General features: G+C 43.7%; 1 protein-coding gene across 3 annotated transcripts in view; it reads left to right on the forward strand.

Moving 5' to 3' along the window:
* The first annotated feature begins 2 nt into the window (after nucleotides 1-2).
* POLD2 (DNA polymerase delta 2, accessory subunit) overlaps nucleotides 3-26929 on the forward strand; it is a 38989-nt gene continuing 12062 nt past the window's right edge. Inside the window, exons 1-6 of one of the 3 annotated variants that reach the window (XM_078379776.1) lie at nucleotides 11-129; nucleotides 11978-12046; nucleotides 16165-16421; nucleotides 21409-21530; nucleotides 25100-25223; nucleotides 25984-26098. In XM_078379776.1, the coding sequence (XP_078235902.1) occupies nucleotides 16202-16421; nucleotides 21409-21530; nucleotides 25100-25223; nucleotides 25984-26098 (581 nt within the window). In that variant the 5' untranslated portion in view covers nucleotides 11-129; nucleotides 11978-12046; nucleotides 16165-16201. Of the gene's footprint in view, nucleotides 463-11977; nucleotides 12047-16164; nucleotides 16422-21408; nucleotides 21531-25099; nucleotides 25224-25983; nucleotides 26099-26929 lie in introns of all 3 variants that reach the window. The other 2 variants (XM_020803577.3, XM_078379777.1) reach the window with 2 other exon arrangements.

The raw sequence follows: 26929 nt of genomic DNA on the forward strand, positions 1-26929 counted from the left end.
CGCGCCCTCTCGACGTCACTTCCCGTCGGTCGTTCTCTGGCGCGCTCGCGTTTGGCGCGTTTTCTCGCTCGTCTCTCTTGGGGCTCCTGATCTCCGAGGAGGCTCCGGCCTTCCTCCTGCCAGGGACCGGTGAGGGGACCAAACGGGTCGTGGGTGCAGGATAATCTCTGTAGACGAAGGGGGAAGGATCTGGAGCGGAGGCGGCGTTCGTGGGGCGGGAGGCGGGTTGGAGGCGGTCTTTTAGGGGTTCGCCCCCCTTTTCATCCCCTTTCCGGCACCTTTCCTGTGATCGTTGCTAAGGTGTTCTTGCGCAGCGCGAGCAAAAAAACCCCCCGAAGGCGAGGCGTTTCATCGGGGCGAGCAAAGGGTCTTTCCTCTCCCTTCCAGCTGTTACGTGGGGACCTCTAAGGAAACGGAGCGGCGAAGCCTCTCCGAGGGTGGAAGGAGCAAAAGGCGCAAAAGGTCCCTTTTTTGACTGACATTTTGTGTGTGTGTGTGTGTGTGTGTGTTTTGCAAGAGGTCTCTGCGTGATGGGCGAACATTGTAGGGGCAAGATGGGCACGAAGCAATGGGCCGCATCCTGTGCGGTCGTTCGGCAGGAGCTTGGCGTGGGGGGTTGACGCCTTGTGGGCACCGGAGGAGGCATTTGCCCTCCCAGACAGGAATGCGGGGGTTCCCTGCGTGTTTTTCTCTCTCTCTCTGTGTGGTGGTACCATGGCAACAACAGCAGAAGCCTTGTAGGTGAAATCTCCGTAAGAAATGCACTAAATGATGCTCGTTATAAAACATGACGTGGGTTTGGAGAGGGTTTTCTCTGGCAGAGTTAGTATCCAAAGGCATGGATTCAACCCCAACATATCCACTTAAAATCTCAAGCCTTTGTGCTGGGACTGGTGCCCGTGTTTGAGACCCGAGAGTGGTTAAGTAATATCCAGTAAGTTAGATAAACTGATGGGCTAACTCGGTGTACTGCGTGTTCGTAGGATGTGTTTGCCCTTGATGGATTACATGCATGGATCATGTGCATAGATTTTATGCCTATGTAGAGACTTGGACCCTGGTCTTTCTAATTCCCTTTTGGCACTCTTAACTGCCACCCACACCTACTCCCCATGTATAGATTCTACATCTACTATTTTCCCTGTTAGCTTCATACATCTGATGAAGTAAAGTCACCACATGCCAAATAGCATCATTTTAACATAATATGGAGCATAATATTCATTCACTCATTTTATTTGAATCACAGGGGGCAGGTATGCTTTTGTAAACAGAATATTAGTTATGGATTTGGGAAGGGCTTTCATAGAATAATAGAAAAGGGAAGTTGGAAGGGGCCTACAAGGCCATCAAGTCCAACCCCCTGCTCAAGGCAGGAATACAATCAAAACATATCTGGCAGGTGATTATCCAAGTTTTTCTTGAATGCCTCCAGTGTTGGAGCACTCACCAACTCCTGAGGTAACTGGTTCCACTGTTGTGTTGCTTTAACAGTTAGGAAGTTTTTCCTGATATTCAACCAAAATCTGGCTTCCTTTAACTTGAGCTCATTGTTGCATGTCCTGCACTCTGGGATGATTGAGAACAGATCTTGCTCCTCTTCTGTATGACAGCATTTCAAATATTTGAAAAGTGCTATCATATCACCCCTCAGTCTTCTTTTCTCAAGGCTAAACATGGCCAATTCTTTCAGCCTTTCCTCATAAGACTTGGTTTCCAGTCCCCTGATCATCCTTGTCACCCTCCTCTAAACTTGTTCCAATTTGTCAGCATCCTTCTTGAAGCGTGGTGTCCATAACTGAACAAAATACCCAAGGTGAGGCCTAACTAATGCTGTGGGATTTGGAAACTATACTTCTATTCGTAGTCGTTTAGTCATGTCCGACTCTTCGTGACCCCATGGACCAGAGCACACCAGGCCCTCCTATCTTCCACTGCCTCCCGGAGTTTGGTCAAATTCATATTGGCTGCTTCGATGACCCTGTCCAACCATCTCACCCTCTGTCGTCCCCTTCTCCTCTTGCCTTCACACTTTCCCAACATCAAGGTCTTTTCCAAGGAGTCTTCTCTTCTCATGAGATGGCCAAAGTAGGGTTGATTTCCTTTAGAGTGGATAGGTTTGTTCTCCTTGCAGTCCAGGGGACTCTCAAGAGCCTCCTCCAGCACCACAATTCAAAGGCATAAATTCTTTGGCAGTCAGCTTTCTTTATGGTCCAGCTATCGCTTCCATACATCACGACAGGAAAAAACCATAGCTTTGACTATTCGGACTTTTGTTGGCAAGGTGATGTCTCTGCTTTTTAAGATGCTGTCGAGGTTTGTCATCGCTTTCCTCCCAAGAAGCAGGCGTCTTTTAATTTCGTGGGTGCTGTCTCCATCTGCAGTGATCATGGAGCCCAAGAAAGTAAAATCTGTCACTGCCTCCATATCTTCCCCTTCTATTTCCCAGGAGGTGATGGGACCAGTGGCCATGATCTTAATTTTTTTGATGTTGAGTTTCAGACCGTTTTTGCACTCACCTCTTTCACCCTCATTACAAGGTTCTTTAATTCCTCCTCACTTTCTGCCATCAGAGTGGTATCATCTGCATATCGGAGGTTGTTGATATTTTTCCGGCAATCTTAATTCCAGTTTGGGATTTCTCCAGTCCAGCCTTCCACATGATGTATTCTGCATATAAGTTAAATAAGCCAGGGGACAATATACAGCCTTGTCATACTCCTTTCCCAATTTTGAACCAATCAGTTGTTTCATATCCAGTTCTAACTGTTGCTTCCTGTCCCACATATAGGTTTCTCGGGAGATAGATAAGGTGGTCAGGCACTCCCATTTCTTTAAGGACTTGCCATAGTTTGCTGTGGTCCACACAGTCAAAGGCTTTTGCATAGTCAATGAAGCAGAAGTAGATATTTTTCTGGAACTCTCTGGCTTTCTCCATAATCCAGTGCATGTTAGCAATTTGGTCTCTAGTTCCTCTCCCCCTTTGAAATCCAGCTTGTACTTCTGGGAGTTCTCAGTCCACATACAGCTGAAGCCTACCGTGCAGGATTTTGAGCATAACCTTGCTAGCATGTGAAATGAGTAGAATTATACGGTAGTTGGAGCATTCTTTGGCACTGCCCTTCTTTGGGATTGGGATGTAGACTGATCTGTTCCAGTCCTCTCGCCACTGTTGAGTTTTCCAAACTTGCAGGCATATTGAATGTAGCACCTTAACAGCATCATCTTTTAAGATTTTAAATAGTTCAACTGGAATATCATCACCTCCACTGGCCTTGTTGTTAGACAAGCTTTCTAAGGCCCATTTGACTTCACTCTCCAGGATGTCTAGGGCTCAAGGTCAGCAACTACATTGTCTGGGTTGTCCGGGATATTCAATCTTTGTGGTATAATTCCTCTGTGTATTCTTGCCACCTCTTCTTGATGTCTTCTGCTTCTGTTAGGTCCCTCCCATTTTTGTCCTTTATCATGTCCATCTTTGCACAAAATGTTCCTCTAATTATATCTCCAATTTTCCTGAACAGATCTCTGGTTTTTCCTTTTCTGTTATTTTCCTCTATTTCTTTGCATTGTTCATTTTAGAAGGCCCTCTTGTCTCTCCTTGCTATTCTTTGGAAGTCTGCATTCAATTTTCTGTAGCTTTCCCTGTCTCCCCTGCATTTTGTTTCCCTTCTCCTCTCTGCTATTTCTAAGGCCTCATTGGACAGCCACTTTGCTTTCTTGCATTTCCTTTTCTTTGGGATGGTTTTTGTTGCTGCCTCCTGTACAATGTTACGAGCCTCTATCCAAAGTTCTTCAGGCACTCTGTCCACCAAATCGAGTTCCTTAAATCTGTTCTTCACTTCCACTGTGTATTCATGAGGGATTTGATTTAGATTATACCTGAGTAGCCCAGTGGTTTTTCCTACTCTCTTCAGTTTAAGCTTGAATTTTGCTATGAGAAGCTGATGATCAGAGCCACAATCAGCTCCAGGTCTTGTTTTTGCTGACTGTATAGAGCTTCTCCATCTTTGGCTGCAGAGAATATAATCAATCTGATTTCGATATTGCCCATCTGGTGATTTCCATGTATAGAGTCGCCTCTTGTGTTGTTGGAAAAGAGTGTTTGTGATGACCAGCTTGTTCTCTTGGCAAAACTCTATTAGCCGCCTATTAGTAGAAGGAATGGAGTAGCCCTCATAGTCAACTCCCTCATCCAGATCATTATTAAAAATATTGAAGAGAACCGGGCCCAGGACTAAGCCTTGGGGTACACCACTAGTTACCTCCTCGCAGTTAGAGAAGGACCCATTAATCATCACCCTTTGAGTACAATTCTGTAGCCAATTATGTATCTACCTGACCCCTGATCTATCCAGTCCACACCTAGTTAGCTTGCTAATCAGGATATCATGGGGCACTTGGTCAAAAGCTTTGATGAAGTCAAGATATACTACATCTACAGCATTTCCTCTTGTCTATCAGGGAGGCGACCTGATCAAAAACGAGATCAAATTAGTTTGGCAGGATTTGTTCTTAACAAATCTGTGATGGCTTCTGGTTATTACTGCATTATTTTCTGGGTGCTTGCACAATGATTGCTTTACAACCTGTTCCAGCATTTTGCCTGGGATTGATGTCAGGCTGACTGGCCTGTAGTTCCCAAGTTCCTCTTTTTTGCCCTTTTTGCATATAGGTACAACATTGGCCCTCCTCCAATCCTCCGGTACCTCTCCTTGTGACAAACCCAGACCTACTGGGATCTGCCACACGTTAACTAAGCTGCCACCAACCATTCCCTATTAGAAGTCACACAGACCAGGGATGGATTTTCAACAAATAAAAGAATAAGGTTTATTAAATACAACACACAGGGAAAATAAAATGATCAGGTGAATAAGATATAGTAACGTGGCTTAGTCTCATTCATACATGCATACAGTTTGGTTCACACAGAACCCTTAACTTGAAGCACAGACCCTGAACCTATCAGTTCTGGCTAACCAACAGACACCTGAACCTATCAGGTTGGTACTCTGACACACAGTAGTACCCTGTCTGACACACAGACTCCCACACCAGCTTCTTCTTCCCAGCTGCTTCTTCTTCACATCCCAGTGTCTCCTCACACGCTCCACATATATATACAGTACAGCCCCTCCTCCTGATGTCCCGCCTTCCACTCCCCATAGGATGGAACTTTCCCTCCAAACCCATGACAGACAGGTAACATCAGTGCTGTATGTAACACCTCCCCTCTTTATAAGTTGTTTTGTAGGGGGAAAGCTAAGGTGCTTTTTCCCAAAAAACAACCTGGATAAAATACACAAAACAGTTATACATACAATATCATACTTACTTATACTTACATTCTAAGTTAACCATATCAATTAGGCATTTAACCATTTACCATATACATTACATCAATTTACCTTTATTCTTACAAACCAAATTCAAAAAATAGGTACATTTAACTTTTGGTCACCAACATATATACATAGTCCATGTTTCTTTCGCCGTCTTCATTCTTCAGGTCTTCTTGACAAGGCGTCAGCAACACAGTTCACTGACCCTCTGACCACCTTCACTTCAAAGTCATAGTCCTGCAGGTTTAAAGCCCACCTCATAAGTTTGCTATTGTGGGTTTTCATTGTCTTTAACCATTGCAGTGGTGAATGGTCAGTGCACAGAATAAAATGTCTTCCCCAGATGTAAGGCTTGGCCTTCTGGATCGCGTAGACTATGGCCAAACACTCCTTCTCCACGGTTGCCAAATGTCTCTCACCTTTTTGAAGTTTCCTACTCAGGTAGGACACTGGATGCTGGTCACCATTCTCATGCTCCTGGCAAAGAACTGCTCCTACCCCGCTGTTAGACGCATCGGAGTAGATGATGAACTCCCGGTCGAAGTCTGGAGCACGCAGCACTGGATAGTTGATTAACGCCTCCTTCAACCTCTGGAACGCCGCCTCACAGTCGCTGGTCCACGGGATGCGGTCATCAGCCTTCTTCCTCGTCAGATCGGTCAGCGGAGCCGCAATCTCGCTAAACCTCGGGATGAACTTTCTGTAGTAGCCCACCAACCCAAGAAATGATTTGACTTTTTTCTTGGTGGTGGGTCTGGGCCAATCACGAACTGCTTCTATTTTGGCCTCTAGGGGTTTTATCACTCCTCCCCCTACCATGTGACCCAAGTATTTTATTTCTGGGCTACCCAGCTGACACTTGCTGGCCTTTACTGTTAGCCCTGCTGCACTTAACCTCTGCAGCACTAACTCCAGGTGTATCAGGTGATCTTCCCAGGTATTACTGAAGATCCCTATGTCGTCAATGTAGGCCACTGTAAAGTCACTGAGCCCTGCCAAGGTCTGGTCCATCAGCCTTTGGAATGTGGCTGGTGCATTTCTGAGACCAAAGCTCAGGACTCGAAACTCATAGAGACCAAAAGGGCTGCAAAAGGCAGTCTTTTCTTGATCCCTGGGATCAATTCTTAATTGCCAATATCCCTTTACCAGGTCCAATGATGAGATGAACCGACAACCCCCTATGGTTTCAATCAGGTTGTCTAGCCTGGGCATTGGGTAGGCATCAGGAGTGGTTACACGGTTTAATTTCCTGTAATCGACACAAAACCTAATGCTCCCATCAGGCTTGTCCACAAGGACTATCGGAGAGGACCAAGGACTAGAAGAGGGGACGATTATGTTCTCCCTAAGCATCTCGTCCAGCTCCTTCCGCACCTTGTCCCTATAGGGTCCCGTTACTCGGTATGGGGATACTGCCTGCGGGGGTGCATCCCCTGTGTGGATCCGATGCATCACTCCCTTCACTATCCCCGGCTTGTTGGAAAACACCTGTTGATATTTACTAAGCAGCATTTTTAGTTCTTGCTGCTGGTCTTGGGTGAGTGCAGGACTGATCTTTACCTCCTCTGGGTTGTATTTTACTTCCCCTCTACCCTCCCAGAAGGGTAATTCAGCTTCCTCACTCTCAGCTGCTTTTATCGCGAATAAAACCCTCTGTTCCCCTCTGTAGTAGGGTTTTAGGGCATTCACATGAACCACCCTCCTTGCTTGGTTCTCCTCCTGCTCTATAAGGTAGTTCAGGTCTGACATCTTGGAAATGACCCTATATGGTCCTGCCCATTTGAGCTGCAGTTTATTCTCTCTGCAGGGCCTAAGCCAAAGCACTTCCTCCCCTGGGTCAAAGTGCCTCTCTCTAGCTTTGTGGTCATACCATGTTTTCTGTCTGACCTTCTGAGCTTGCAGGTTTTCTGCTGCCAGCTCTAGATTTCTCTTTAGGTCATTCATCAAGGTGTCTATGTATGTCACAACGTCTTGTGGGTCATCCTGGGTGATCTCCCAATTTTGTTTGATCAAATCAAGGGGCCCTTTCACCCTTCTCCCAAATAAAAGTTCAAATGGACTGAACCCGGTACTGGCTTGTGGCACTGATCGATAAGCAAACAAAAGGGATTGCAGCTTCTGGTCCCAGTTGTTTGGATTCTCTGCCAAGTAAGCCCTAATCATGCGCATTAGAGTCCCATTGAACTTCTCAGTTAACCCATTACTTTCAGGATGATAGGCAGTGGTTTCCTTGTGCTTAATTCCACAGATTTGCCATAAGCGTTTCATGAGCTTCGATGTGAACGATGCTCCCAAATCTGTGATTATTTCTGAGGCAAATCCCATCCTGGACATATACCCCACCAAGGCATCTGCCACTGTGTTAGTTTCAATGTTAGTCAAGGGTATGGCTTCAGGGTACCTCGTGGCATGGTCCACAATGGTGAGAATGAACCTGTTTCCCCTCTTTGTGGCCTTGGGCAAAGGTCCCACAATATCCACCCCTATGCATTTGAACGGAGTGTCAATCACAGGCAAAGGGCACAACTTTGCTTTGGTCCTGTCGCGGTTATTCCCCTGCCTTTGACACACATCACATTGTTTACAGAACTCCCTGATCTGCTTCCCTATGTCAGGCCAGTAAAAATTCTGTGTGATTCTCTGCTGTGTTTTATTCACCCCTAAGTGTGCAGCAAACATGTCAGAGTGCCCCCTTTGTAAGATCATGGGGCGATACTTTTCAGGTACCACCAACTGACTTCTGATCCCATCTCCCCCTTTTGAGATATTCCTCAGGGTCTCTCTATATAAAATCCCCTTTTTCTCCAGAAATCTCACTGGGGTTTCAGGTGTTAGCTGGGCGTCAGTCACCTGTTCAAAACACTTTTGGAGAGTGGCGTCTGCCTTTTGCTCTTGTCCAAATCTGCTGTCTGTGGGTAAGGTTTCCACCACAGCTTCTGAACTCCCCTCTGCTTCCGTCTCTGGCTCATCATTACCCCCCTGAACTGTCTCCGTGGTGGCTTGTGAGCGTGTAATCACTAGCACCCGTTTCACATGTTCAGCCAGGTCATTTCCCACGAGCACGGCTGCTGGCAGAGTCGATGAAATCGCTAGCCGCCAAACTCCCCTCCAGCCTTGAAAGTTGACAGGTACCTCCGCGACTGGCAGTGAGATTACCTGCCCCTCAATCCCTGCCACCTTCATGCTCTCATTTGGGATTACATATTCCCTAGGAATAATATCTGGATGGCACAGGGTCACCTGGGAACAAGTGTCCCGCAGCCCCCTATACTGATGGCCAAGTATTCCTACGTCCACCCCTGCTGTCTCAAACAACTGAGAATCTGTTCTCACCAGCAGGCAGCGCCTGACCTCTACAAGAGGACCATTTTCCTCAGCCTGATCAGCAGATGTAGCTGTTCCAGATTGAGTAGCCATGGCAACAGGCTCCCTCAGTGACAATGAGCCTTGCTCTTTCTGGACACAGAACACAGCTTTTGGCTTGGTCCCACTCGAATCCTGAGGCACAATTCCTTTTAGCTGCTTTAATTTCTCACACTCTGAGATTAGATGGCCCTTTCCCTGACAGAAATAACATTTTCTGGTGTATTTTGAGTCTTTCTCATCTTGTTTTGGTTTTCCCTCCAAAATCTGAGGTCTTGGTTTCATGTCTGAGGGCTTCCCTTCACCATGGGCCCCTCCCCCTTGCTGGCTTTTCCCTGGTCCCTGAGAGTACTTGCTGTAGGTTTCTTTAGGTTTCCCCATCGCTTTCCCCTCACCCAAGGGCTTTCTTATTTGGGAAATAAAATCTGCGATCTCGGCTGCCTCTGCCACAGATTTCGGTTTCCTTTCCCTCACCTGGAATTTCAGTTCCCCATGCAGGACTGAATAGAACTGTTCCAGTGCTATCAAGTCTCTGAGCTGCTGAAAGGCCTCTGTCCCCTCCTGAGATAGCCATTTCTCTAGCAGCCTCACCAATTGAGCCCCCACTTGGGTAAAAGTCTGCTCTGGTTTCTTTGTGAGGGACCTGAATCTTTGCCTCAGCTGTTCCGCATTTATCCCATGTCTTGCAAACACCAGTTTTTTAAACTCTGCAAAATCTTTCATCAGTTCCTCAGGCATCTCGGCATAGACTTCAGCCAGGCTACCACTGATTAAAGATCGCATGATGGTCATCTTCTCAGTTTCCCTCACTGAGAAGTCCACAAACGCTCTTTCCACTAAGGAAAAGAACACCTCAGGACAATCTCCCTTGTGGTACACAGGGAATTTCTTCAGGTCAGCTTTAGACAATTGGCCTCCCTCAGAATCCCTATTGTTATTATTGTTCTGGTTCATCATTTCCAATTTTCTTAATTCAAACGCCATCCTTTCTTTTTCCAGAGCAATTTTCTCTCTCTCCATTCTTTCTTCTCTCTCCATTCTCTCTCTCTCTCTCTCTAATTCAAACGCCATTTTCTCTCTCTCCAATCTTTCCTCCATTTTTTCTCTCTCTAATCTTTCCTCCATTTCAAATTGCCTCATCCTCAGTTCATGCTGTTGGGCTATGAGCAATTTTCTGAGTTCTGGGTTCTGTTCTCCCGTGCTGTCACCTTGCACTGAGCCAAATTCATCCTCAGAACCTTGGTCTACCTGGGGGTCTTTCACTTCACCCATTTCTGCCATCTGGCTTCGAGTCAAGGGCATAATCCCCCCTCAGAACAGGCTGCTTTAAAAAGTCAAGCCTCAAAATAAAACGACCACTTTTTTTTTTCTTTTGCCTCAGAACCAGCTTTCCCTATAGATTGCTGCTGTCCTTTCAACACTAACTTGCAACAGTTGCGAGCTAGAGTCTACCCCCCTCTGCTGGGCCTCTCAGCAGGCAGGCTAAATCACTGTTACTATACAGTTTTGCCTCAGCTTTTTTCCCGCCAAAAACAGGCTGCCTCAGAGCTCCCTAATCTGGTCTCCCCAGTTGGCACGTTCTTCCACTAGCGCACCTCCCCGTGAGGTACACCTAGAAGATTACCTACGCGCCCTCAGATTGTCCCTGACTAGACCCCCCTTGCTCTGGGCACACTTGCCAAGGCTTTGCTGGATCACTGGACAACTGGACCAGTCGTATCCCACACGCTGGACACCAATCAATGTGACAAACCCAGACCTACTGGGATCTGCCACACGTTAACTAAGCTGCCACCAACCATTCCCTATAAGAAGTCACACAGACCAGGGATGGATTTTCAACAAATAAAAGAATAAGGTTTATTAAATACAACACACAGGGAAAATAAAATGATCAGGTGAATAAGATATAGTAACGTGGCTTAGTCTCATTCATACATGCATACAGTTTGGTTCACACAGAACCCTTAACTTGAAGCACAGACCCTGAACCTATCAGTTCTGGCTAACCAACAGACACCTGAACCTATCAGGTTGGTACTCTGACACACAGTAGTACCCTGTCTGACACACAGACTCCCACACCAGCTTCTTCTTCCCAGCTGCTTCTTCTTCACATCCCAGTGTCTCCTCACACGCTCCACATATATATACAGTACAGCCCCTCCTCCTGATGTCCCGCCTTCCACTCCCCATAGGATGGAACTTTCCCTCCAAACCCATGACAGACAGGTAACATCAGTGCTGTATGTAACACTCCTGTTTTCCATGATTTCAAGAAAATAATGGATAGTGGTTCTGAGAGCTCTTCAGCCAGTTCCTTCAGTACTCTTGGATGCAGTTCATCCACCCTGGAGATTTGAACTTGTTCAAAGTGGACTATTTGTTTATCAATCTCCAGCTGCAATCCTGTCCCCCCCCCCTTGCACTTCCAATTTGTTTGGAAGTTCATAGTCTGTCTGATGGGAAAAGACTGAACTAAAATAGGAATTGAGCACCTCTGCCTTTTCTTTGTCCTCTGTTATCATTTTCCCATCTCCATTGCAGAGCTGTGCCACTATGTCTTTTGTTTGTCTTTTGCTACTCACATACCTGAAGAATGCTTTTTTACTGCTTTTAATGTCTCTAGCTAACCTGAGTTCATTCTCAGCTTTTGCCCTCCTAATCACATCCCTGCATTTCCTTGCTACTTGTCTGTACTCATCCTTGGTGGCCTGGTCTTCTTTCCACTTCCTGTACATGTCTTTTTTGGTTTTTAGGTCCTCCCTGAGCTTTTTGTGAAGCCACACTGGCCTTTTTTGCTGCCTCCCCCCTTTTTTTCTTGTTGGAATTATTTGTAGTTGTGCCTTTAGAATTTCTCTTTTTTTAGACGCTCCCACCCGTCTTGATCTCCTTTTCTTGTTAGGATCTCCTGCCATTGGACCTTACATATCCTTGTTCTGAGATTATTAAAACTGGCTGTTTAAAAATCCAGCAGAAGTGGGCAGCTACGCTCTGCTTTCATTTCCTTTGAAATCAAGAATCCTCTAGTTTCTTTCTCCACTTTTTGTAGGAGAAAATTATCAGCCACACAAGCCAGGAATTTTTTTGGAAGGGCCATACTTAGCAGAATTGCCTCCTCTCATATATCTGGATAACTGAAATCTCCCATCACTACTATGTCATGTCTCTTTGAAAAACTTGCAATTTGTTTTTCATAAGTTTCATCCGCTTCCTCTCTTTGATTGGACTCCAATTACCAAGTTCCTTTTGTTTTTTGCCTCAACTAGATTGATCCAGATGCTCTCGATGGAACAGCCACTGTGGATCCAAAGCCACTTCCTCAGACACATGCAATGGTCTGTATTTTTATGCTGTCTGTACTTTTTTTTAAATCCAGCAGAAGTGTGTGGCTACCCTTTCCTTTCCTTTCCTTTCCTTTCCTTTGAAATCAAGAATTCTAGAAGGACATGGTCACTCTCGCCTAAGGTTCCTCTTACTGCCACTCCCCCCACCAAGTCATCTCTGTTGGTCAGAATCAAGTCAAGGATAGCAAAAACCTCTAGTTTTCTTTCTCCACTTTTTGTAGGAGAAAATTACAGTGGTGCCTCGCATTGCGACGTTAATTCGTTCCAGCGAAATCGCTGTTGAATGAAAACGTCACAATGCGAAATTAAAAAGCCCATAAAAATGCATTAAAATGCGATTAATGCGTTCCTATGGGTTTAAAACTCACCATTCAGGCCATTTCTGGTGCCTCTTAAGTGAGGAATCCCCCGGCAGCCATTTTGAAACCGCCGATCAGCTGTGCGAAAATGGTCGCTTTGCGATGATCGGTCATCGCAAAGCGAAAAAACCCATAGGGAACATCGCAAAGCGATTGCAAAATGTTCATCACAAAGCAATTTCGTTGCTAAACGGAGCGATTGCTATGCGAGGCACCACTGTATCAGCCACACAAGCCAGGAGATTTCTTGGAAGAGCCATACTTGGCAGAATTTCCTTCCCAACATATATCTGGATAATTGAAACCGTACAGCACTACTACGACGTGTCTCTTTGAAACCCCTGCAATTTGATTTTCAAAAGTTTCATCCGCTTCCTCACTTTGATTGGGCGGTTGATAGTAGACTCCAACTACCAAGTCCCCTTTGTTTTCTGCCCCAACTAGACTGATCCAGATGCTCTTGATTGAACAGCCAAGCTCCTCCTGTATTTCTGTGCAGGAATGTGTATTTTTGATATATACTGCCACTCCACCTCCCTTTTTATTCTCTCTGTTCTTTTTGATCAGTTTATATCCCTCAATTGCTGTATTCCAGTCCTGGGAGTCATCCCACCAAGTTTCAGTTATTTCCTGCCTTTTGCTCAGTGGCCTTGGAAAAAAATAGTCTTTTTGTCTAACTGACCTTATGGGTTTATTGGGGGAGAAGAACTCAGAGTTGCCACTTTCTGGAAAGTGAGGGCAATGGAAATTGATCGGGGAAAGTCAGGAAGCTTGGCCTGAAGTCAGGGAAATTGTGATTAAAATATATTCAAGCAGTAGATTTTTGACCTGCTGCTGGAAGAGTATGATTCGTTCTTGTGGCAGCTGGAATAGAGAAGTAGCAGAATACAAGTAAAACTGAATGATGCCTTTTCCACATCCACCTTTTTCTCAGCTCCACCCCCAGCAACCAGCCCAACTGTTTGTTGAGCTCTGTCTCTGCATGGTTTGCCTGTAACATTTCCAAAGTCTGCCTGTAGCATTTGCAAAGCAGGACTAGTTTAAACATTTAGCAAGATGCCAACTTGAAACAGTATCTTCTAGTACTGCATTTAACTTACATATAAAGATAAGCATGTTTTGGGTCATGCTTGTGTATGGAATGGACATTTTTGTCTCCTGCTAAACTGAAAGAGTTACAAAATAAAAAGAGAAAATTTAATTCCAGGGAAACCGTCTTGACTCTAAACCAGTGCTTGGCGTCAATAATGAGCTGGATGAGGGCAAACAAACTGAAACTTAATCCAGACAAGACAGAGGTGCTCCTGGTTAGACGGAAGGCAGATGAGAGAACAGGGATACTACCTGTGCTGGATGGAGTTACACTCCCCCTGAAAACTCAGGTCCGCAGCTTGGGTGTACTCCTGGATTCATCCCTAAGCTTGGATGCCCAGGACTCAGCGGTGGCCCGGAGTGCATTTGCACAGCTAAAGCTGGTGCGCGAGCTGCGCCCGTTCCTTGAGATGTCAGGTCTGGCTACAGTGACACATGCCGTAGTTACATCCCGTTTGGATTACTGTAACACACTCTGTGTGGGGCTGCCTTTGAAGGCAGTTCGGAAATTTCAGCTGGTGCAAAATTCTACTGACTGGAGCCAGTGCAGTGGTCCCCAACCTTGGGCCTCCAGGTGTTCTTGGACTACAACTCCCAGAAGCCTTCACCACCATCTCTTGCTGGCCAGGATTTCTGGGAGTTGAAGTCCAAGAACATCTGGAGGCCCAAGGTTGGGGACCACTGAGTTACAGGGAGCATATAATACACCTGTTACAAGAACTGCACTGGCTATCAGTCAGTTTCCAAGCCCAATTCAAAGTGCTGGTCATTATCTATAAAATTCTATACAGCTTGGGTCCAGGCTACCTGAAGGACCCTGTCTCCCTATATTTATTTATTTATTTATTTTATTTATTTATTTATTCAATTTATATGCCGCCCAAACTACCCAGAGGTCTCTGGGCGGCTTACAATAATTAAAATTCAATATAGCAAAAGATAAAATAATTAAAATACAATTAAAATACAATTAAAATTGCCATCAGACCCACAGCTAATATAATTTCAATTAAAAGCCTTCTGGAACAGGAAGGTTTTGACCTGGCGCCGAAATGTCATCAGCGTCGGCGCCAGACAAATCTCAGTCGGGAGGGCATTCCATAGTCTGGGGGCAGCTGCCGAAAAGGCCCTTTATCTACAAGCCGTCCCTCTTACCTCCTTAAGGGACGGCTCTTTCAAAAGGGCCCCCTGGCTAGATCTTAACTGCCGGGTAGGTTCATATGGAAGGAGGCGGTCCTTCAGGTATCCAGGGCCCAAGCCGTTTAGGGCTTTATATGTCAAAATAAGCACCGGTGATTAAGATCAGCAGAGGAGGCCTTCCTCTTGGTCTCATTGCCAGCACAAGCACAGCTGATGAGGACACGGGAGAGGGCCTTCTCTGAGGCAGCTCCCAGGCTATGGAACGCTCTCCCTCGGGAGATGAGGATGGCCCCTTCCCTCTTATCCTTCTGAAAAAAAAAAGCTGAAGACCCATCTCTTCAGGCAGGCTTTTAACAGTTACAACTAAATCCCTGCACTCCATTTTAGCAGATAATTTTAATCTTTCTCATGTTTTTATGTTTTAATGTTTTAATTTTATTTTAAATCATATATTGTTTAATTTGTCTTTTAATATGTAACTTACTGTGTTTTTAATTGTGTGAATTTTAATGTTGTGGGCCACTTTGGGTCCCTTGTTGCAAGAAATGTGGCATATAAATAAAACTAAAACTACTACTACTACTAATATGTTAAATCTTTACTTTTTAAAAAACAGATTACTTGTATTCTAATTTCTACCTTGATTATTACTACCGTTTCAAAACTATCAGTCTTGTAATGTGGCTTCAGAGAAACCATTTTAGATAGAACATTTATATAATTTTTAGTGTACCTGTAAAGCAATAACAAAAATATTATGTCATTTGTTAGCATTCAGAGTTTACATGAATTGAAGTTTGTATCTTGGTTTAATTTTGGTGCAATTGCAAAACATGCTGCAGTTAATGTTGAAAGGAGCTGATATTAAATCTCTTACTTTAACAAATATTTTTGCAGTTGAGACTTGTGTAGTTGTAGAGTGGAACATTTCATTAAGACTTGCATTAATGTAACATGACCTATTCATTTTTTAACTTGTGGTTATATTTGAATGGTGGTCAGGGAAATTGACACATGTTGGTCAGGGAAATGAAAAATAAAATTTCACAGGCAACCCTGAACATAAACACTGTCTTCAGTTCCATATTTATTACCTCAAAATTTGTTATTGCTGATTAGCTTAGATAGCATGAAAAGCTATTTTAAACATCTTGTCTTTTCCATAGTGACCAATCCAATCATATGTCTGTGAGAAGCCTGTAGGGGCACTGGCCCTCTACCTCCATTATTTTATGTATTTATTTTGCCAGCAGTCTTCACAGCCTGTAAACCTGGAGGATATATAGCTATTGACTGGTAGCTTTAAATTGCCTTAACTTCTGTGAATTAATATTTCTTCTTAAAGTAAACTAAATTGCTGTCCAATACCACATAATATAGTAGCACATTTTATGTATGTGATGTAAGAATGTGAGTCCTTTCGTAAAATGAACGCCTGGGACTCACACTGCAGCCTATGTTGCAAGCTCCAGAAATCTGTTCTGTAGCCACTCACACGCATTTCTTTCTCCTCTGCAGAAACCATCGACATAGACTTGCTGTCCTTCTGCAGGCCATGTTCTCAGAGCAGGCTGTCCAGTCTGCACAGAGTCTCTTGACCTCCCCATCTGCAGCAGCCTCTATCTTTGCCCGTGTGCCCATCAGCAGCTATACCAACTGCTCCCAGAACTTCAGACTTGGGGAGCGGACTTTCAATCGGCAGTATGCTCACATCTATGCCACACGCCTCATTCAGATGAGACCATTATTGGTGGAGAGAGCCCGACGCAAATGGGGTAAGTGCTTTCAAAATAGCATTCTTCTCTTGCGGTATGACATGTGTTAGAAGTTGTGGATATCAGTGGCTCTGCTTGGAGTGAAAACAGTGCAGTTCTAAACAGTCTAGAATGGCAAAGACTGGTTGAGTTAAAGTCCTGCTGAGTCAACCTCCCAGCTTTGGGTGTTGAATTGTGGATACCCTGGATTGGTAAACAAGAAAGGCAAACAAGTGGGCCCTTGATCAAACCAAGCCTGTACAACCTCTAGAGGCCGAAATGTTGAAACAGAGGCCGTCCTACTTTGGACACATCATGAGAAGACAGGATTCTCTGGAAAAGACAATAATGCTGGGAAAGGTGGAAGGCAGCAGGAAAAGAGGAAGACGAAATGTAAGAGGAAGTGACTACCTAGAAGAACCCACAGACTTGAGTCTGCAAGAGCTGAGCAGGGCAACTGAGGACAAGACCTTCTGCAGACTGCTCATTCATAAGGTCACCATGAATTGGAGGTGACTTGATGGCACAACAACAACAACCTCCCTAGCTGGCAGGACGGCTCTCTGAGTTGGGCAGATGGCTGTGGAGCCAGAGATTAGGAGTTTGATTCTCCAGTGTGAAGAGCCAGCCTGCTAATCTGTTGAGCTGCAGATCTTCCTCCACATGCTAGTCCTCCTGCACTTCTGACTGAGGTAGCTTGACATTTGAGTTAGTTGTAACATGCTTGAGTAACATACTTAGATGTAAGCCGATTGTAGTGTCATGTGTTTAAATGACACCAGAGTTGCTACCCAAAGCATACTTAACCCGGAGGTAAATGCTTTCCTGTTTGGGGTCAGTCTGCCAACTGCTCTTCCAGATAAGCCTGTTTGGCAGCTCGTTTTTTTCTTTTTGTCTTGCAGGTTATTGAGGTACCACTTTGTATCAAGAGAAATGTTCTCACTGCTGCAGCAACATTGGCAGGGTGTGAATGGGCATAGGTGTGATAAGGTTGCCCAGTTCCTGGTTCATCAACCCCCTCGACACTGCAGCAGCAGTGGCAGCACAGTATAGATGGCGAGGGGAGTGATAAGGTGGCCCAGTTCGCATGCATGCATGCACGCGGCAGTGAGTTGGGAGGACTGGCAAAAAAGAGCCAATCCTCCCTCCTTGTCTCACAAGGAGATCTGTGCCCCTTTCTCCCCTCTGATAGAACTCCAGCAGAGCGGGGGGGGGGGGAACAGCCTCTGAACTGTGGTGGGAGGGCAGCTCTGGAGCAAAGATCCCAAAGCCTTCCCCTTCCTTGACATTGAGGAGCCTTTAGGAACAATCTGTGTACTTCCTCAAGCTCAGTTTTGTTTTGTGCTTGTGTTACAATGGTCTTGCTGATGGGAAGGTACTTGACTTGCTTTTAAAGGGGCAGCCTTCCTCTAACTAGCACTCTTCAGTTGTGTTGGACTGTAATGCATAAATGAAAAATTAATTGAAATAGTGGAATAGTGAACAGCCTGGAAGACAAAACTTTCTGCCATCTCTGTCACCCCCCCACCAAAAATTATTTTTCCCTTTCTTCAGTGCCTGGGCAGTGTTGACAGTTTTGGGTGTTTTTCTCTTAGGATATTAAAATGAACTCTTAACACCTGCCCTCTTGCTTCCAGTCCTCGTGTGTCCCTTTTTCTGACACTTTGCATCTCTTCCCTTTCCTGGTTTTTTAGTTACTTTCCCTCTCTCTCTCTCTTTAATGGGAAGTGCTAAAGCACAAAACAACCACCCCTTCTTTTGAATGAAACAATCACATCTTGCTTTGCAGTTCACACAAAATAGGGTGGAATAGTGAATGGCCTGGAAGACAAAAATAAAATTCACAAAAACGTAACAGGGATAAGTGCAGAATTCTACTCCTAGGAAAAAGAAGCCAGTTATAAACTGATGGACACTTGGCACAGCAACACTATATGCAAAAAGGAATTGTTGTAGAATATGAGCCAGTGTTGTGATGTGGCTTTTTAAAAAGGCAAATTCTATTTTCGGCTGCATTAACAGAAATGTAGTTTGCAGATCATGTGAAGTCCCATCTATTGGGCACTGGTTAGGCCTCTTACTTTGAGAACTGTGTCCAGTTCTGTACATCACACTTCAAGGAAGATGCCAACAAACTGGAGCAAGCTCAGAGGAGGGCAACAAGGATGATGGATGGACTGGAAACCAAGCCGTCTGAGGAAGGACTGATAGATCTGGGCTTGTTTGGCCTTAAGAAAAATACCTGAGGGTAGATATGATAGCACTCTTCAGATATTCAAAAGGTTGTCATACAGAGGAAGGATACAATCTGACAATTACTGACAATGACTGCGCTTTTATACTTGCATTGTTTCAATAAGCCTAAGCAAATCTCCCACTCCTTTCTTCCAAATCTGCCATTTCTTTCACCAAATCATCTCTATTAGTTAGAATGAACGATAGCCACTCCCCTAGTTTCTTCCTCCACTTTTTGTAGGAGAATGTTATCAGCAGTCAAGCTAGGCATTTCATCCTTGAAATAGATATTAGGATAATTGAAAACTCCCATTACTACAACATCTACTACAACATCGTGTCTTTTTAAACAGTTCCACAATTTGTTCTTTAAAGGTTTCATCTTCATCTCCTCCTTGATTGGACAGATGGTAGATTCTGTGATGTTCCTTTTGGTTTTTGCCTCAATTATGTTAATCCAGATTCTTTTGATGGGACAATCAAGCTCATCTTTGTATGCTTTTAAAGGCATGGATGAAAATCTACCTTTCTGTGAATGATATGATATGAACAGCAGTAGCAGGGACATTTGCTTGGGCTTATCAGAAGAACAAAAGTGTAATAGTATAGTAGTTGTCAGCGTTCCCTTCTTGGGTGTATAAAGTGGCGAAGCTGTTTGAGTGTCTCAGTGAAGCTGAGAGGAGTGTTGTTAGAAGGCCAGATTCCATTATGAGTCTGGATAGTAAGGTCACTATAGAAAAGAAATACATCATTTAATTGAAAGCAAGAGGGGAGAAGCTGTAGTCTCTCAACCAAACAAGACCAGGAACAGATGTAAGTCTTTGAAGACCAATAAATTGATTTGGGGCACCTGCTTTCTTGCTCTAGAGTCTGTTGCATCCAGTAAACAGGAATACCTTAATGAGCAGATTATATATGCATATGCCCACAACTCTAAAGAACACATGCCATATCTCTAATAGAGTGGTCTCTAGTGGGGCACAGAAAGCACCTTTCAGCCCCAGGGATTGGCATGCACAGCCCCTGGACCTTTGAAAGTTGTCCACCCTTGTTACAAATCTTTTATAGCAACTCTCTAGTTTGTGTAAAAAATATAGTAAGTCTGCGAACCTGAAGTGTATCCACTCATGCTTCTGCCACAGATGTTTAATAAGTCACAATAAATATTTGTTTGTCTCTAATGTTTTGGTCTTTCCGATGCCATATGGCTTTTGCTTGTCCTTCCTAGGGAGGTGCTGTTGGTTTTGTTTGGTGCTCTTTTTTTGACACCAATGTACAAAGAAAGTGCCCTGGTGCCTCCTTGAAATGGTAATCTTGCTACCCTTTAGATTCTGCAGAGGGCATTTCTGAAAGGACTATGAATCCCAGAAAGCACTGTGGCAGCTCCCTTTTTTGTACACTTACAACAGGAAGTCTAGGCCTAGACAGGCATGCAGTCTTAGAAAGAGATCATGGCTCAGGTGAGCAAAATGTACGTGTGGATCCGTGGGCTAGAACTGCCAGAATTCTGCTTGGGGAATTCTTGGAGAATCCTGGGAGGTAGAGAGAGAGAGAGAGACTCAATCAGTTGATGTGAAAGAGTTCTTGATGGAGGCAAAGCAACATGTTTGTTTTGCCTTGTAAAAGCGTAATGCATAAAATCTTTCTGCAGAGGTGCTAAACTTTAACATGAAACAAAGCTTATAATGTAGATCTTTGAAAACATGTGTACAGTACTGTGGGTACAGTGTCATTGGAAAGAACGGATGACACTTGCTGGACAAAGGCTTGAAAAAATATTTAAAGTTTAGGTGTGATGCAGTTGGTGTTACTTGTCACTAGAGTGCAGTATCTGTTGTATTTTTTCATGAAATCTTTCAGTTTTTCACAAAACTGTTTACTGTTAAGGTTGCTGGTCTGCTTATTATGACATGCAGTGGAGCTACTACTGTATCAGTATGCCAGATTGAGCATGAAACTCTCCTCCTGTATCCTGAACTCATTGTGTGTTTTTTTTTAAAGGAACCTTTTCATCATTAATAGCATCCTGTTAATGAAATGTCCATTTCAAGGAGGCCTGCTGGGTGCAAATTTGATCTCATTTTAAATCAGCTACGGAGTTACAATTCAGATCAAGGGCTAAATTGTCCTCTGGTATATCAGCTGAGTCAGTGGACTGGCTAAGACAATAAAAACAAGCCTGGGTAGCTCCTTGCTTTTAACAGATAATACTGATTTACTGTCATATTTTTTGTAATCTTTGTTAGTGGGTTGGACTAAAATTCAGTAGATCCAGCATCTAGTCCTCATTGAGATATGAAGCTCGCATGCTGGGCCTAACCTAGCTCACAAAATATTTATGAAAATAGAGTGGGCAGAAGGATAACCTAGAGCAGGTAATTAATTAAATACAGTGCTGCCCTGAATTTTTGGGTTATTGCTGTGTTTCTTTGTGGTTTCATATTTTATTTTGTGGATTTGTATTTCATTCTTGGCTTAGTAGATGCTTTGTATATGCCGATGTGATCATTTTATTGAAGCTCTTACACGTTTTTTAAAATGACAATTAAAATATGTTATCATTGTCTTGGAAATGGGGGGGGGGGAAGCGTAGCAGAGTCAATGTATTCTCGAAGACTTTCACAACCGGGATCTGATAGTTGTTGTAGGTTTTTTGGGCTGTCTGGCCGTGTTCTCTGAACACGGGGAGTCCCCTAAGAGGGAAGTATCCCCCTCTCTTTTCTTTATTCCTTGCAAGATTCCACCTGTCTAATCTGCTGTCATTCTCTCAAAGGGAGCAACATTACAGTGAAGAAGCTTTGTGAGCTGCAGCTAGGAGAAAAGTGCTGTGTGGTGGGGACGCTATTCAAGTCTATGCAGCTTCAACCTTCCATCCTCCGGGAAATCAGTGAAGAGGTAATAAAAGAATGTGATGGGGTTTTAAGGTCTATATAGAGTAATGAATCAAAACGTTGTGGATAGAAATATCCAGAGATAGATAGAAAACAACAGATTGCATTTCTAAGTATCAAATCTCCTTAATGGAACATGCCAGGGACTAAACGCGAGACCTTTTTTTATAGTGCTTATCAGAAATTTGTAGGGTATCAGATAGGTGAGGGCAAAGTCTTGAGGGTTAGGGTGCCAAAATGTTTAGCATTATATCTTCTTACTAATTTTAAGAAATCTTTATGCCTCTCCACTTGTTCTTCACCATCATCCAACTCCCTTTTAATAAAAATTCTGTTCTTCGTTTGAAATTAAAAATAAACACAGAAACATAATGAAACATAATAAAATTGTTTTGAATTAAAATAAGACAACTTATTTTTCTGGAAAACTTATAGCACTTTGAACACTATTTGCATCACTGCAAGAAGATTTTGTTTATTCTAAAAGCCAACGGCTGTTCTGAATTTCAGAGAACATTCTCTCCCTTCACATGCTACATGACTTTTTTGGCTAGAAATGTCAGGGCTTGCTCACACAGACCATGGACTCTGGCTATAACTGCCTTCCCCTTCCAACTTGCATAAATATCTCTCTTGGACTTCTGCTAGTTGTGCTACGCAACACTAGTTGTGCTACTCAACTGTACACCAGATGAATTATGTGTGCTTAGCATGGAGACAACATATGTTCTATGTGGCTTGTCACTGTCATTTTTGCTGAGCTCTTGTGCCTGCCATCTTTTTTTAGAAAAAAACCCCCACATCTGGAAGTATCCATTCTGCTGGCAGTGTGATGTGACTCTGTCTTACTTAACTCTGGAAGGACAATTGTTGAGTAATAAGCTTAACTCACCCTGGTAACGAACTCCACTCAAACAGCACATCATGATTGCAAACACATGTGTTGGAGCCACACCACCAAGGATTGGCTGTGAGAAGTCACTGACCAGATGAGTAATATCATTTTTTGAGAAGTTTCTGTGAAATTTGCTTGCTGCAGTTGTGAATGCCAACAACCGTTATGAGGACATAACTTTTGAATTATTATTTGCATGTGACAGGTGATGGGTGCTTTGGAAGGTGAACACCACTTGCCAGACACTTGCCTTACTCTAATAAGGATTCTCTTTTTTCAGTGTAGTTTGTGGGTCTTGTCACACTGTAGCAATTCCACATGGAATCTTCCTTAAGGCATCAGAAAAACATTGCAGCCCACATAGGGTCCATGGTCACTAAGTACCTCAACATGCATCAATTCCTTACCAGTTGGGTTGGCTGATGATGAAGAATAGAGGATTTTTGACCAAAAAGTCATTTTCTACAGCGAGTGCAGGAGTGTTCCCAGGGAAAGGAACCTGTTTCTCAATACAGGGCACTTCTGGCTAAATTCGTATTAGCAGGATGGGGGTTTTGCTGCCTGGATGTGTGTTGTTCTTATCTTGATGTTTGTAAACAGCAGCAAAGACGACTAGTGCATGTTTTGTGTGGGGCAAGAGATTCTTGATAATTGATACATTCAATGAAGCTTCACTAAAGTAGGATATCTACAGGGATTGCTAAAGTCCTGAGTCCTTGAGTCTTGAAGCCTTTTGTTGCCTGAAGATGGCAATGAAATGCTGACATGGCAAGCTCTTTTTGGAATTTTGGTGAACTGAAAAGTCAGCTTTTCCCCCCAGCCATTTCCTTACCTTTTCCGTATCCCAGTACAAATGAGAGTTAGGCAGGAGGGATGTATATTGTTGGACTTATACTAAAATAGATAATATATAAAATGTAACTAGCAGAGCCTGAGCATTGCAGTTTCGAGTGTATTGATAAAACATCCTGCTAAAGAGTCAGGCAAGCAACATTGGCATTGCCACGTGAATAAAAGAGGAATCCTCGGGTTGATGGGGATTCAGTGCAGCCTTCTGCAAGTGCAACCTAGGATGTAACTATAGCATCGCTGGCAGAGGCTGAAATTTGTGTTTACCCTTCTGGCCAGGACACATCTATATTTTTAATACCATGCATCAAGTGAGCCATGCAGTACTTTCTGACTCCAGTAACATTTTCAGCATATTGAGGGTTATGCGTAGGTTTGGGTTATTGCTTGTACTAGGGTTTCATGGACCAACTTCAGTGACAATTCAAATGCTGTCCCTCAAATGCCAGCTGAGACCAACTTGCTTACAACCAAAATGAGTCCGCTTTAGCTTCTCTCCATCATGATTTGCCAGAAAATACATGAGACACCTTTTTGTCTCAATATATTACATTTGCTGGGATAAATGAAGTACAGTCTGTGGCAAAAGGCATTGTTCTGTTTTGTTATTCTTTGTCCTGGCTATTACTGTTAAAAAAGCCCCAAACCATTGGCAACATGGTGCGTGAGAGTTCAGTATAGGCTGTGACTAATTAAAACAAGAGAGAGGTACAGCCAGGAGGATGAGAGCCCAAGATGCAAAACAGTTTCTGAGTGTGTGCATGTAAGTAACTGTAACTATTACTTTTTGGAAAACAGCTGCATGAGGTGTGTTTTAAAAGGAATTAAAGAAGCATGGTCTGCAGCATAGAGAGGGTCATCTGGCTCCCCAGGGCCTGCTCAGTTTCAGGGAAGTTAGCGTCAGTCCTGATTTAGTAAAGAAAGGAGGCTATAATAGGCATGAGGCAAAGGAAGACACGGCCTCCCCGAAAGCGCATTGCATGTGGCACAATTATGAGTCCTTGGATCTGCCTTTCCAATTAAGTCTGTTTCTCAACCCAGCTATTAATAAACTTAGCCTTGTAACCACAATGACTCATGGAAGCTTTTGTAAAAATCAGCTTCAAAAGCATTTTTGGGTTTTGCTATAGGGTTTATTGTATCTCTCTCATTTTCCTCCTCTGTCGTTCTGTGTCTGTATTTTGCAGTATCATCTTTTAAAAATGTAGATGTATACAATTAATGGCACATGGTGTTATAGGCTCTCGTCCAGCAGGAACTGCAATGACTACAATTGGTACTTATATGATTAGAGGTTATTTTAAGTCTTCTGACCTTGTACCAAATCTTTCTTTGCACCAAGGGAGAGCTACAAAATCTGGAGATAAATAATTTAAAATACTTCTAACCTGTTTTTCCAATGCTTAAAAAAATCAGAAAGAATAAGGAATACATAAAGTGACAGCAAAATGACTAGAAATCATAACTGTCAGTGACCATTCGTCACCAGTCACAAGTATTTTTAACAGAACCCACCATCTAAAGTTTTCCAAACAGAGTTGTAGCAGCTCCTGTGGGAGGCAGAAAAGAAAGCAAATTTCCTTTGGGAAAACTGTTCCAGAGCAAGAATGGAGACCTCATTTCAGCCTGAGAGCAGAATTCATTTTCGACAGAGTTGTATGTGTGTGGCCTGAAAGATCTATGGATAAGTGTTAATCGTGAAACGCTTTAATAAAACGCATCCTGAATAATGTTGTGGTGGCTGCAAAGCTGTTTCTACTAGAGCCTAGCATCAGAGCTGCATTGTCACAGCTGTTTCCTTAACATCCAGCGGTTGCTTGCCTTTACAGCACAATCTGCCACCACAGCCTCCTCGTACCAAGTACATCCACCAGTCCGATGAACTGATCTTGGAGGATGAGCTGCAGCGAATCAGACTGGAAGGAGCGATACAGATTGACAAGCTGGTGACAGGTAGGATGGTTTGGAGAGTCCCGGATCAAGGCATAGTATTCAAACAAATGGACCCAATATCTAATGTGGAACTTAGGTCTATTTCCCTATGTGGTCTGTCTTTCTCTGGAATTTTCATGCTCCAAATATTTATATTTTTAGATATGTGTTGCAAATGCCTTCCTTGTGTAGTCCATTTTGTGTATCGTATATGTTTATATTTTATTTTGTTGTATAGCACCGTGAAATCCTCAGATCTAATCAGTTGGTAATTATTAATAAAGAAAAGAAACTTGCACAACTGTTGTACAGAAGAGGATAGAAGTCAACACAAACCACACTTCCTTCTTTTCTGTCTTCAAAAAATTACTTACGGGATCTTGTTCTAAAGTAAGGCCATTGCAGTTTGTGCATTGTGGGTGAGGGGAATGGGCAGGACAGAGCTGTCCGCTGATTCTCAACTATGACTGCCCTCCGTATTACAAAAAAGGATCCCTTCTGCTTTGGAAATGTAAGTTAAGTCTGGTTTGAACCTGGAAAGGGGAGGATGGAATTGATCAGCTTGAAAAGACTTAAGCAACTGCCCCTCTTGGTGCCTACCTCAGCATTGATTTATCTCAACAAATATTCAGTGAACTGAGGCAAAACCTTGTCCTCCTGAATATCAGAAGAGGACAAAGCATAACCTTATGTGATTTCCCACACATCATGAATATTAAATGTCTAGGTTTTCATGCTGAAACAGTTGGCAGTGAACTGCTGTACCTTCTTGTCAATCCAGGAACCATCTTGGCGGTCTATGGCTCAGAGAGGGATGATGGCAAGTTTCTTGTTGAAGATCACTGCTTTGCAGATATGCCCACCCAGCTGCCCATGATGGGGCCCAGCACAGACAGGTGAGCTTGTCATAAAAACAGAAGAGACCTTTTGGACCAGACCAAGAGTGGAACTTGGGATGGTGCTTTTAACAAGAATCAGTGTAATTGTATGCTGAAGTGATCCACAGTGGAGCAGGGGAAGGCTTATGCTCTGGGTTGGTGGGCCCTTCCAAGCTTACTTGTTGACTATAGCAGCAGCACACCAGAGAGCTTTCATTTCTCTAAGCTCCCCAGAACAGGATTAGGCCAGATCCTTCATGGGAAAGGTGAAAGTTTACCCCAAGCCCAGGACTGTTTTTTTCCCCTATCCCGGGACAGATTTTTCTTTTTTCCTTTATCAGAGAAGGGTCCACAGCAGGCATCAGCAGTGGGTCAACTTGAGGACCTGGACGTAAATGCTAGCATTGAAGAGGACATTTTGAGGATGAGCAGAAAAATAATAACACTGACATTATTCAGCTGGCCATCTCACGTTGCAGATGGAATAACTGAAACTGGTGTTTCTCAAGCTGGTAAATACTATATGTTTTGGCTTACTGATCCCATAATGGGAGATGAAGTCTAAAAGGGCCTCAGGTTAAGGAAGGTTGAACTTGGGTAAAGCTGGTAGATGGGTTCAATTCTTTTTTCATTCGTGCAGAGTTGGGGAGGCAGTCTGGACTGGAAGACTCTGGCGCTTGAGCATTTTTACAGAGGATCAGCTATGCAACGGCATAAGGTTTAAGACATAACAATCTGGCATTTTTAGGAAGGTTTTTGTGCTGTACATTACTGTTTTCCATTACAGTAGGTAATTTGGCATCCGCGGGAATTGGTTCCAAGGCCACCCCGGGATGCCAAAAATGCAGA

This window comes from Pogona vitticeps, chromosome 8 (genome assembly GCF_051106095.1).
Source record: "Pogona vitticeps strain Pit_001003342236 chromosome 8, PviZW2.1, whole genome shotgun sequence".
In the NCBI taxonomy this organism is placed as follows: Eukaryota; Metazoa; Chordata; class Lepidosauria; order Squamata; family Agamidae; genus Pogona; species Pogona vitticeps.